At 43.2% G+C, this 12,139-nt stretch overlaps 1 protein-coding gene across 1 annotated transcript in view; it reads right to left on the reverse strand.

The window, feature by feature from the left end:
- The window catches only part of znf536 (zinc finger protein 536), a 168,302-nt gene that overhangs the window by 33,763 nt on the left and 122,400 nt on the right, over positions 1 to 12,139 (reverse strand). Inside the window, exons 6-7 of the mRNA XM_037453627.2 lie at positions 11,970 to 12,128; positions 2,309 to 4,066 (exon numbers count right to left, since the gene is read on the reverse strand). Of these exons, the coding sequence (XP_037309524.2) occupies positions 2,309 to 4,066; positions 11,970 to 12,128 (1,917 nt within the window). The remainder of the gene's footprint in view (positions 1 to 2,308; positions 4,067 to 11,969; positions 12,129 to 12,139) is intronic.

The following is a 12,139-nucleotide window of genomic DNA, read 5'->3' on the forward strand; positions in this document are numbered from 1 at the left end:
TGTCTTTGCCGCCCACCGAATGACAGAGGAATGTGGGTGACCCCTGAGCACAAGGGGTTTTACAAGTGGACACATAAAGAGGGGCTGTAATAGTACATTTTGCTGTGGAACAAGAGTGTCTGCTTTGCCATCCAATCGTTGTCATACAAGAGGAGTGTGTGGGGCACAACTGGCAGCCGTCACAGGAGCGCGGATACTGGTAACAATGGTCGGCACCACGACACATACATTCATGCTACTACATCTCATTCCTATGCAATGTGTGTGTTCTAAAATGCGTAGTTCGAATTGGAAATTAAAATCAAAGTAAAAACACAAATAGCAATAGTAGAGGTATTGAACTTCATATGTATAGCCTTGGTTGTATTAGCAGTAGACGTATAGTTGGTTTTGTAGTCGCTGTTATGATAGTTAGGAGCCACAGTAGCTTTGGTTGCGGGTGGAAAGACTTTTATCAATGCTAACAAAAATCGAAGGGTTCACATGGGATTCACAGCAAGCAGAAAGGCGCAGGGCCAACGCTGACTAACAAACAACATCATAACTGTTAGCGTGTGGGGACAAGTCCCACATATCGCTTTAGCACTAGAGTTTAGCATCATAATTGTGGTTGGTTGGGAATTCATCTTGACCTTTGCTACACATGTATAAATGTGGTGATGGTGCCCAATGTAACAAAACCCACAAACAACAACTCATTCATGTTCATTTTCAAGCACAGTGCCATCATTTGACCTTTTTCAATTAATATTCTGCATTGGAGAGATGTAAACTAGATAGAGATCAGAATATATATATATATATATATATATATAATATTGTTAATATCCATTGCCAAACATAAACATAATAACATGGTGGGTTTTTAATTACAATCCGATTGGGACAAACTAACAGCAATTAAGAACGGCTTTTGTTCCACAGACAAAGAACGTGTGAAGGTCAAGCATTCCTAGTTGTAAAGGGAAGTGTTCACATTATATAGCGCAGACAATAAGTGGAGCATTTTTACACAAACAGGCACTTCTCTGTTAATGAAACATATATCAACCTTGTATGGTTAAAATTCACCCACAGCGTTAAGCTATGCAGCGAGCCGGGTCCCATGACAACGGACAATATTTTGTCAGATGGAAAGGTCAGATGAGCACATGTGGCTGCATTTCTTCATTAACTGAGGCGTCACTATTATCATAGATTATTATGTCTACTGTGGCTTTATGAATGTATGCCTGTAGACATGCGCTCTACATTTCATTAGCAAAATGTCACTTGATTTTGTCATGCACAAAATGAAAAATATTTATGACTATGTCGATGAGCAATGCTGAAGCTGACAAGGGGAAACAATAACACAAATACATTCTTTTCCTGATTAAATCTGACAAAAAAGGCAGAATATGACTGTCGAACGGACTGCAGTTGAGTAACCTCGTAGCTAAACCATACTGGTTTTGGCAATTAATGAATGTGAAAAATAAACCCTATTATACTTTTCAACTTTGAATCAGATCTGTGCAATGTTAGCTCAGTCTCAACAAATGGCTCGATATGCGAACACAAAGGAATAGTCACGGACCGGAGCAAAGTCATCTTTCTCCGTTCCAAACTTTCTATCTCAAAAGTCTGTTCTTCAAAGGTTAATACCAACATTGGGTTCAAACCTTCTTCCTATAGACATACTTTAGCAACCACCCTAAACAGAGAAGGAGGGTCGTAAAATAAAACCGAGAGAAATAAGAAAAAAACATTTCCTCCTCCTGCATCAAGGAGCGCCTGTAACCTTAGCAGAATCATGAAAGTTGACAGTTCATTTTTCACAGGGTCATAGATCGACCAGTGTTATAAAGTAATGGGCTTTTGGGAGCCGGCTTTATGAGAGCTAAGATAGTTAAGAGACGTGAGGAGGAGATGGCAGGGGGAGCTGAGGTCCTGCTCTTACTCATCCAGGGTTATTCCCTCCACGCTGTAGAGCGGGAGGGAGGCGCTGCACTTCCAGTAATATAAACGTGTAATAAAGATTAATCTGTTGCTAGTCGGCAGGCTGCTTGAAATAAGGCTGAAATCACTTCAGAGCCAATCTCAAGACCTTCTGTGGGTCTCTAAGATTTCTTTGTGGGTGTCAGGGCAAGCAAATGTATATGTGTCTGTCTGTGTTTAGTGTTTATGTGTATGAAGTGCTTTTTAAATTGAATTTGTGTGTCCAACACATGTGTATTCATGGCTTTCTTGTGTGTGGCATTGTGTTGTTGAAGGTGTGTGGCGCTTTACAACAATTACAGTTCCAGTAGGGGTTAAACACACTCACCAGGTGCATCTGGCCTCTTTATGCCCCCTGTGGGTGCTCCGCCTCCCAGGCCGTTGAATGCAGGGAGGTTGTCATTGCTGTAGGCTCTGAGGACAGAGAGCATGTTCATTTGCTGCTCTAGGTGGGTGTGATGCTCAGTCTTCAACATTCCTGGGGGGCCTCCAGGAGACAGGAGGGCCAGGCCTTGCTGCCACTGCTTCTCCAGTGGCAAACCCTGGTTCTTTGTTTTGGAAACCAGAGAATGTGGCGTCATGGCAGAGGAAGATGCGGCCAAACCACCTCCACCACTTGGGGGCAGGGAGGAGTTGTCTTGAAGCTTTTTGGAGTGGTTCTGGAAGAGGTGTAAAGTCAGATCTTCCTCTCTCTCCACGTCCATTTGCCCATCCTCATCTTGTTCCTCCTCCTCTTCAGCCCCTCCTCCCTCCTCATCCTCTTCATCGGATTGAGTCTGCTGCTTTCTCTTGGGGGTGGTTGAGGGGGTGTCACTGGTACTGCGCCCCCCGGCCTTTGCAACCTCATCATCAGATCCGACCCGGTCCTCTTCTGTGTCTCCACGGGAGCCCCTATCACCGATCTGGTCATCACCAGATGAAGGTATTCCACCAAAGCCCTGTGTGGGCAGGTCCATATTTGGATCTGAAGGGCCTAAATACGCTTGCAGGCTCTGGTTGACCCTCTGGGACCCATCATACAAGCCACCAAACCGCCTGTAGAAGTCACTCTGAAAGGGATTGTAGGGCTGATCCATGTGGTCGTTCCAGCCTCCCTGATTTTTGTCTCCATTTCTTTCTCCGTCTTTGTCAAAGGCCACACCAGAGGTCTTGGTGTTAGACGGGTGAGTGGTGGAGGTGGTTGGAGAGCTCTCTCCACGAAGCTCCTTGCCTGTATCGGACCGCTGCTGTTGGGCCTTCCCCAGGTGGTTGGCCTGGAGGTGCAGAGCCATGAGCTCGAATGAAGAGGTGGAGAAGGAGCAGAAGAGGCAGCCATGCCACGCCACATTATCATGGATGGTAACTGAAGAGCCAGGGAGGGACCCGGATGCAGACTCGGGCCGGACTGACACAGACAGATCAAGTGGTTCATACTGGGATCCAGGTTTACCAGGCTGTGGGTTTTGTTTAGCTTCAGCCTTGTCTTCTCTTTCCTGATCAGCCGAAACAACTCGCTTTGCTTTAGGCTCGCCGTTGTCGTGGTAGCCCTGGGCCTGGAGCTGGACAGAACTCTGGTTGTCCTTCATATCCTTCTTCATGGATCTAAGGACAAAGCTGTCCATGAAGGCTTGGAGAGAACCTTGGAAGTGGACCCCGTTTCCCATCATGCTTTGGTAAGCTCTGCTCAGGTCGGAGAAGCTATCTGGCCCTGTTGGGACAAGTCCGGATTGGCCATCAGCAGTCTTCATGTTCTCAGCTGAAGAGTTGGAGTCAAAGCGGCGGTCTCCACGCTCACGATCCCGGTCATGCGGAGACATCATGCCAGACGATGCCCACTGGTGTGGCAGCATTGGACCTGCCCTGAAGTCCAAGTTGGAAGGCATGCTCTTGAAGACATTACGGAGGACATCTGGTCGGGCAAAGATGCCACCGCTGGTTGTCTTTCCATGATCCTCTTTGTGGTCAGAAGAAGAGATGTGGCAAGAGGATGGGCCTGAGGCAGTTGAGCCATTTTGACGCTCGCGGTGGTGGCGCTCCAGGTGGTACTTCAGACTGGCTGACTGGGTTCCAGCATAGTCACAATGAGGACACCGGTAGGGTTTCTCTCCTAAGAGGCCGAGAACAAGAAAGAGAAACAGAAAGGGAAAAACTGTGAATAATTAACCTGAATATTAGATTGACTGGATATCAAAATCTATTTATTGGAGCAGGGAACGTGAACCCTAGGGTCATGTAACCTCCCAGAACAAAGAAAATGAGGTCAAATGGGTAGTGCTCACTAAAAAAGATTTTCATTCACTATAATGATAAAAAAGAGGATATTTTCCAATTGCCTGTTTTTGGCATCAAAACAAATGCACCGTTTAAAAAACATTAAAACATTTTAGAAAGAAAAACACTAAATCACTGATCATTTTTGTTTGTGTGTCTGTTATGACGGGGGGTAGGGTTGTGCAGTAGGCATCTCAATGTGGGTCGATCCAGCTCCTTCCAGCTCCGCCAAGTGAGCCATCACTCACATCAACACCGTAAAAAAAAAAAAAAAAACATTTCACCATATGGCGCTTTCAGTCCACTACAAGAGATAACATTTTCAACTGACAAGAAACTGAGTGGACGCTATGTGTGTTTGCACGGGTAGGGGCCGTGGCTGAGGCTCAGTCTGTGCCTGGATGTGTGCGTGGGTGCATGCAGTGGGGTCACGACGCCGTAGTTCTGGCTTGCTGTGTCTCGGCCATGAGAGTGTGATTTCAGGGTCATTCCCTATTTGTAATTTATCTTGATACGTTTTAGTCAGTCAGAGCATAGAATCTCCCTGACCACTGCCAAGCTGTGTAATACAATGCGCACGGAATGCTACAGTAGAAAAAATAGTCATTAGGTATTTGGTGAAAAAAAAAAGAAAAAGAAACTTCCAAGCCAACAGCCAACAATATGTATGTGAACCACATGCCCGTTTCAGTGAAGCTGTGAGTCTCCTATGATAAAGAACAAAATGGTTCAGTACCGGATAAAGAGATCAAAGGCATTTACAATACACTAAAAGAGGGGTGAATCTGAAACGTTACATTTACATATATGTATTTGTACTGCACATCCATATTAATGAAAATACTTGATAACGTTATAAAAGCCAGCAGTATTCTGCCAGAAGTGGATCTTCCATTGGAATGATACTTATGTTGAAATAGAACACATCCTGCTAGCAATTATAATAGGCTTGGAGTCTGAGCCAGATTTGGATTCATTAAACAATGAACAGAGAGGGAAAAAATGCTAAGCTGGATTCTTTTTTTCTCCTTCTTCTTTTTAAATATATACATATAAAAAGTTCCCAGAGTAGAATTTCTTTTGGAGGGGCATAATGGACAGAAAAAACAGAGGATGGAAAAAGAACAAAAAAAATGATGATTGTAGTGTTTTGTGTGTATGCACGTTTCTAAATACACAGTATATGGCCATAAACTGTTTAGATTATACACATGGAAACCATTTCATAAAAGAAAAAAAGGCATTGTTACGCAAGGCTGGTTTGAATGATTTAAGTCGGGCTGTGTAGTAAATCATGGATATAATTAGCAAATGGCATACTGCTCAAGTAATTTATCATTATTTAGAGGGCACCATTCCAGAAAAAGACTGCGATCTGCAGACCTACTGCAGAGTTCTCAAATAAAGAGCCACAAACACCAACTCAATACAATATTGATACAGGAGAGAAACGAATAGGAGGGAGTACAAAAGAAAATTGAAGGTGGAAATGATGAGTAGAGAGAAAGACGAAGAGAGAGAAAGGCAGGGCGTGCAGAGAGTCAGATAGCCCCGATATCTTTTATCTTACGCTAGAGTGGCTATGAAGCATAGAGTATATTTAAAATAAACCATACGAGATGAGCTTTTAACCCAATAAGTGCTTCTCCTGTGTGCTGCCGAACAGAGGCTCAGTGCTGATTCAATAAGGAAACGTCCCTGATGCAAATGATCATTCTCAATTCCTCTAACTGGACAAAATGATATTCTAGCAGCCAAATTAGACAGAAATTAGACTGATCTGATCTTTCTTTCTGCCTCTGTCTTTTCTTTCCTTATAAAAGGTTGTTAATGTTCAAATGGGCAGGGGGGGGGGGTAAAGATTAAAGTGCCCTCTACATATATAAATGAGAGTGCAAAGAAGAGTTGTATGTTTGACACTCTCTTTGGACGTCTACTGAGGAAAGCAAACTGAGAACAAATACAAATACCCTGACAGAGCCATCAGTTTACTCTACTTTTCCATTTTACAGAAAAACAGACGACAAGAGCCTTTCTGCATCTACTTGCGTCTAGGTGCTTGTGTATGTGTGTGTGTCTGTGTGTGCGCGCCATTTGGAATGTGTGCGAAAACATGTTTATGCATGCTTGTCGGCCTGAGCCTGTGTGTCTGTACGTGTGTGTGTGTGTGTGTGTGTTTGTGTCTTAGAGGGCCATTTGGACTGGCTAAGACATCTGCTCCATCATACGTCAGGGGCCTGGTGTGACATCTGGGGAATATACTGTATCCTGCCTTGCAACATTACACACAATTTACTGCTAAAGGTCATTATGTACCCGTTAATCCACTTTTAATTGATATCAGCGCAAACAGCACAACCTCCCAGCCACATGACAGATCACTGCCGCCACAAAACCAGAAAATTACTATTTTGGAGTTAAAAATAGAACGATAAACTTTTTGCTGTTGTCCGTCCTGTTGGACAACTTTGGACATTTTTTCATGCAAAAGGAGGACAATAGATGTGTAAAAAAAAGCAACCCGACAGAATTCACAATAATTTATTTGTTGCTTTAAATCATCCTTCTCCTGATCACCATACTGGGATCTCCTCCATAGTATGTTTTCCCATCACGCTGCATGTACTGATTTAATTTGGCTATGTGTGAACTGTGACAGCGCCAGAGAGATAAGTAAAGATATAAACATCAAACCTGTACAAAGGGGCAATTAAAATGGCCCTAATATATATATGACACACTGGAAAATGATGTTTCTTTAGGCCAGAAGGATGAAAAAAACGTTTCAGAGATGGAATAATTAATGGAAGCTGTTTTACGTCTGTTTCAAGTACATGTGCTTGAGTTATTGGTAAGTGGCAGATTGAGAATGCCTCTAATGCTGTCAGGGTAACAGCTCAGCTGCTACAGAGGTGAACGTGCCCTACTATATGCAGTCAGGAACGGATATGCCCACCCAATGGCAAATGTGATACATTTAAAGGACGAGCCTTGAATTTGTAGATAAATACGATGACAATGTCATCTCATTGCTGCTTGTTAATGCTACATTATTATGGCCAAAATCATATTCAGCAAATATTTATTACAGTTATTCAGCTATTTTACGGAGAACATCTTTTTATTGCATTTTCACATTTAATGTGGGTTGAATTTAGTAGAAGGAAAATTTTAATTAAATAGTGTCGACACTTTCTACCCAAAATGAAATCAACAGAGCATGTTGTGCTACATTCAAGCTAATCCTGTGTGTGTCTCTCTACTCTTCTGGTGCTGTCGCTGCAGAGCGCGTGCATGACTCCTCCCACCTCACTTTACCCCTGGTGGTTGGATGACTCAGGCAGTTAGTTGAGGAAGCGCTTGATGTAGCAGAGCACGCATTTTAAACGTCAATATCGCTGACAATAACGGTCATTTAATTGTGAGCCAAAATCGTGATTGCGATTAAAATGAGATAGGATTATTGTGCAGCCCTACTGCTCGTCATACTTCGTCATCCATAACCCTAAATTCACTATAATTAGGCTTATTCCAGCATTCTGCAAGATATCTTGACGCTGAATTCACATAGTCGTTAACATTGTTACGCCAGGTTAGTGTTGTGAAATCGTGTTAACCAGAGGACAAATCAGGGACACTTTCGCGGGCTGACTGGAGGGGGGTGCTAGCGGTCGGCGAGGGGCGGGTGCTGGTCGGCGGCGGCCGAGCTTGCACAATGAGCGTCATTGACCACAAGTTTGGGGCAGGCTGTTGCATGTGTACAGATTGTAAAGCCCTCTGAGGCAAATTTGTAATTTGCGATTTTGGGATACACAAAATAAAATGAATTGAGAGTTCTTGTTAATAATGTAAGACCACGTTAGTGTTGTGAAAAAGTTGTTAGCATAGTAACACCAGATTGGTTGTTGCTAACAATGTAACGCCAGGTTAGCGTTGTGAAACAGTCGTTAGCATTGTAACACCAGATTGGTCATTGTTAATAGTGTAACACCGGGTTAGTGTTGTGAAACAGTCGTTAGCATTGTAACACCAGAATGGTTGTTGCTAACAATGTAACACCAGGTTAGCATTGTGAAACAGTCGTTAGCATTGTAACACCAGAATGGTTGTTACTAACGATGTAACACCAGATTAGCGTTGTGAAACAGTCGTTAGCATTGTAACACCAGAATGGTTGTTGCTAACAATGTAATGCCAGGTTAGCGTTGTGAAACATTGCAACCAGGTTAGCATTATAGAATGGACGTTGTAAACTTAAACCAAATGGCAAACATAGTATGCTAAATTAGGCATTGTCATTGTGTTGGAGAGTAGATATATAGATATAGGAATTGGAGAAAAAAGGGAGCACTTGCACTAAATGTATGAGGAGGGAGATAGTGGAAGAAAGAGAAGAACAAGGGAGACAAAAGTGAGAGCAATGGAGGGAGAGATCACAGGTGCCTCTTGATTCATCCTGATTACAAGGTTGGGTTAAGGTTAAGTGACACGGCCAAGTCCTGCCTCTCCTCTTTCGTTTTCTCTCTCTGTCTCTCGCTTTGTCTTCCCTTCCCCTTGTTCAAAGGTGAGAAGGAACCCTTATTGGTTATGCGGCCCTGCCTGAAGTTATGTGTGGCTATTGTCAAGAGCGAGGACTTTTTTATTTTTTACACACAGCTGCTTACTGCTAAATAGTGCCTTGTCCAGAAGGGGACAATCTGGGCCTCTAATTGCTGTCACTGAAGCCTAGATTCATTATGTGACTTTCCCATTAAAATGTGAGCATTAATTTGTATAATGAAATATCACCCTCTGCAGTGTGTTCATTAGCTGTGGCCCCACACTGTAGCCCCACAGCCGCACAATGTTAGCTACCTAGAAAACTGTGGTTAATTTTGCTAATGGATATTTTCCCACTCACTGTTCAAGAGGAAATTAATACTGTAACATTAGCTCTTTAACTTTTTGAGGAATTTAAATTCACTTCATTCCTTTCAAGCAGGCGTTAGCTGCTCATTAATCTCTGCGTCGCGTTGCACAATGCAGCCTCGGCTGGCTTTGGTAAGCAACTCCATTGTGTTCTTCACATTGCATTAGGATGAAGGGGAGCCCCACTGTTGTCTGTGAATTTCTGTGCATTGTCACCAGAGCAGGGAGGCGATCTTTAACCGTAAAAAAAAAAAAAGAAGAAATGTGGTGGATGTAATCAGGATGTCACATGGAGCTGGTGTGATTAGGTTACAGTGGTGATTTAAAGGCCACATATTGGGAATGCATCAAGCTGTTTTTTTCTCCAGCGGATGCTGAAACCGTGCCGGTGGCCAAAGATACATTCCGTTCAAAAATAACATCCTATCTAACTTTTATAACGTTTACGCACACATGTAGAGGTCAACAGATTCTTTATTGTATTGTATTGAAAAATGTTAAATGCCCTATGTGTGGATTGCATTAGATGGACCTACTTTTCTGTGTGTGTTTTGCCAAATGAGTTAAAGCCAGGCCCACGTTGGGGTCTCCGCTTCCCCCTTGATAAAATATGGCCCTCATGGGTGTCCTTACTGAACTACTCAAAGCACACATAACTCAGCTCTCTCACCACCAGATAACAGATGCCCCCAGAAAACCACCACTCTCCCCAGCTACTGTGGATGGCCTGGCCATGACCTGGATGCGCTGTTCAACATAAGGATCCTAATTGCGTGAGTATATACCGGATGTGTTGGCTTGCTTTTCCTCTGATTTCTTTTTCAGATCTGAAGTACAGTACGCGCCTCTTATTATGGGAGAAAGGGGGTTACAGTGCGGGTGGTCTCACTGTTCTGCCTTTTAAGTGCAGAGAAGGAGGGCGAGTAAGCAGGAGAGACAGAGAAGGGGACTAAGAAGAAAAGCAAGCATTGATTTTCTTTTTCCTGTGCAGTGTTTTAGCCTCTGCTTCCCTCTGCACTCGAGGATTACTGCGTTTTGAAGGATAGAAGTAACAAAAAGGTCAGAGCGGACTTTTCAAGAATATCTTGTGGAATTCAGGGGTGTACAAATCTCTCATTGCCATTTATTTAACTTCACTTTTGTTCAACTGAAAATGTCTGGTCCAAAAACTGATTTAATTTTCAGAAAAGCATAGTTAAATACATACAGACATGCGTTTATCTGACTAAGCTAAACATGGCATTGCTCACTATGCGATGTTGGCTTGTTGTAGGAACAGATACCTTAAAGACATCATGTTTCATTAAAGCTGGTCAAACATTATTATAGTAGCACATTTTAATTCCAGGGTAGGTCTTTCGGATTACACCTTAGTAGGCAACTTTATAGGAACGAGCCCCATGATTTTGTAGGTACCCAATTGTAATAACCCCAAATCCTTTCCTTCTACCCTACTACTCTGACCTTTTTGTTACCACTAGTCACTTCGCCAAAGCATGAATGTACAGCGCATGACTGGAGCTGGAGGACGAGTCCACAAGTATCCAACTGGTTTATGTCCTGTTCACATGTAAGAGAACTCCAAACTAAAATCAATTGCCAACCCTTGCTTTAACTATAATCATACAATATTTCAGGAAGCAACAAACATTGGACATAATTCAGGGTACAATATTTAAATAATTGTGCTATTCACCATAAAATTAGTCAATTGAGCGATATGTTGGGAATAAATATATTTACGCTTCCCATTAGGCACCAGACCCAGCAGCAGGAAGCAGGCGTCCATGTTTGTAAGGTGACCTCTGCATGGTCTAATTGTGACTCTAGCCTGGATAGTCAGTGGGGCGTTGGTACCTTGCGCTGGCTACTGTCCACAGTGCACATCGTTACTCGGCCTGCAGCCAGAACCTCTCAGCGACCACCGCCAGTCGACTTGTCGGAGGAAGTTGCCGAGCTCGGAGCAAAGCTATCTATTGAGCACATCGTCTCGCGCATATCACTAAACTGTGGAAAGGGTGGCTTCGTTTTGGCTCAAAAGTTATTGTGAGGTTAGGGAGTGTGAAATTGCCCTCAGAGATGTCATTGGAGGACACTGAACCCTTGTTGTGGTAATTAGAGTTCAATGGAAAAAAGCTGAATGATAATGGCCTTAAGCCTCAATGAGGGACAATGTTAGGAAACACATATTATAACTGTTGAATCGTTTATTTATTAGTCTTCATGTCAATGTGAATAAAATGCATTAGATCTGATAAGACTGCACAGAAATATCCGTCCGATTACATCTTGTCAACTAAACAGGATTACGATTTATGAAGCAGAATTGGGTTTTTTACGGCCCTGCTTATTATTGTCATTCTTTGGATAGGTTGACCATCTGTGCACTTAATAGTGGTGAACGTAGGTTGTCCTGTTGGCAGTTGTTTTTCTTATATAATATAAAGAAATGTATGAACTGGCAGCTCTGATAAAATGTACATAAAGATTCGGGTACCGTATTTCTTGTTTCTCATCTCAGATGTTCTCTGCCCTGATTGGTTTGTTTTCCTGTTGGTGTGATGGAACCTGACCTTTTCAAGGTTTATCCAGCTTATGCACTTCTATCAGAATATAGTGACAGTAAGAGAATGTATCCCAAATGAAACTGTATTTGTATTCGTATCAATCACCTTTCCTAAAAGCTATAAATGAATCTAAATTTCATCCATCAAATGAGAGGAAGATCGACTCCAACATTGGTTTCCCAGTCCTGCTCCAGAAGGAACATGTGCATAATGAGTGTGTCGACTGCTCGGCTAAATGCACATGTGCCTGGTGCACGTACTGACCTGTGTGTATCCGTAGGTGTACTTTCAGGTGATGGGAGGTGCGGAAGGACTTGCCGCAGTAGGGGCAGTCTTTGGAGGACGAGCCCAGGCTCCGCTCGCGATGCTGGGACAGCGACGGCTGAACGCTCCCCGCCGCCTTCCCCGAGTCCTCCCCGACATCTGGAGGGAGA

This window comes from Pungitius pungitius, chromosome 4 (genome assembly GCF_949316345.1).
Source record: "Pungitius pungitius chromosome 4, fPunPun2.1, whole genome shotgun sequence".
In the NCBI taxonomy this organism is placed as follows: Eukaryota; Metazoa; Chordata; class Actinopteri; order Perciformes; family Gasterosteidae; genus Pungitius; species Pungitius pungitius.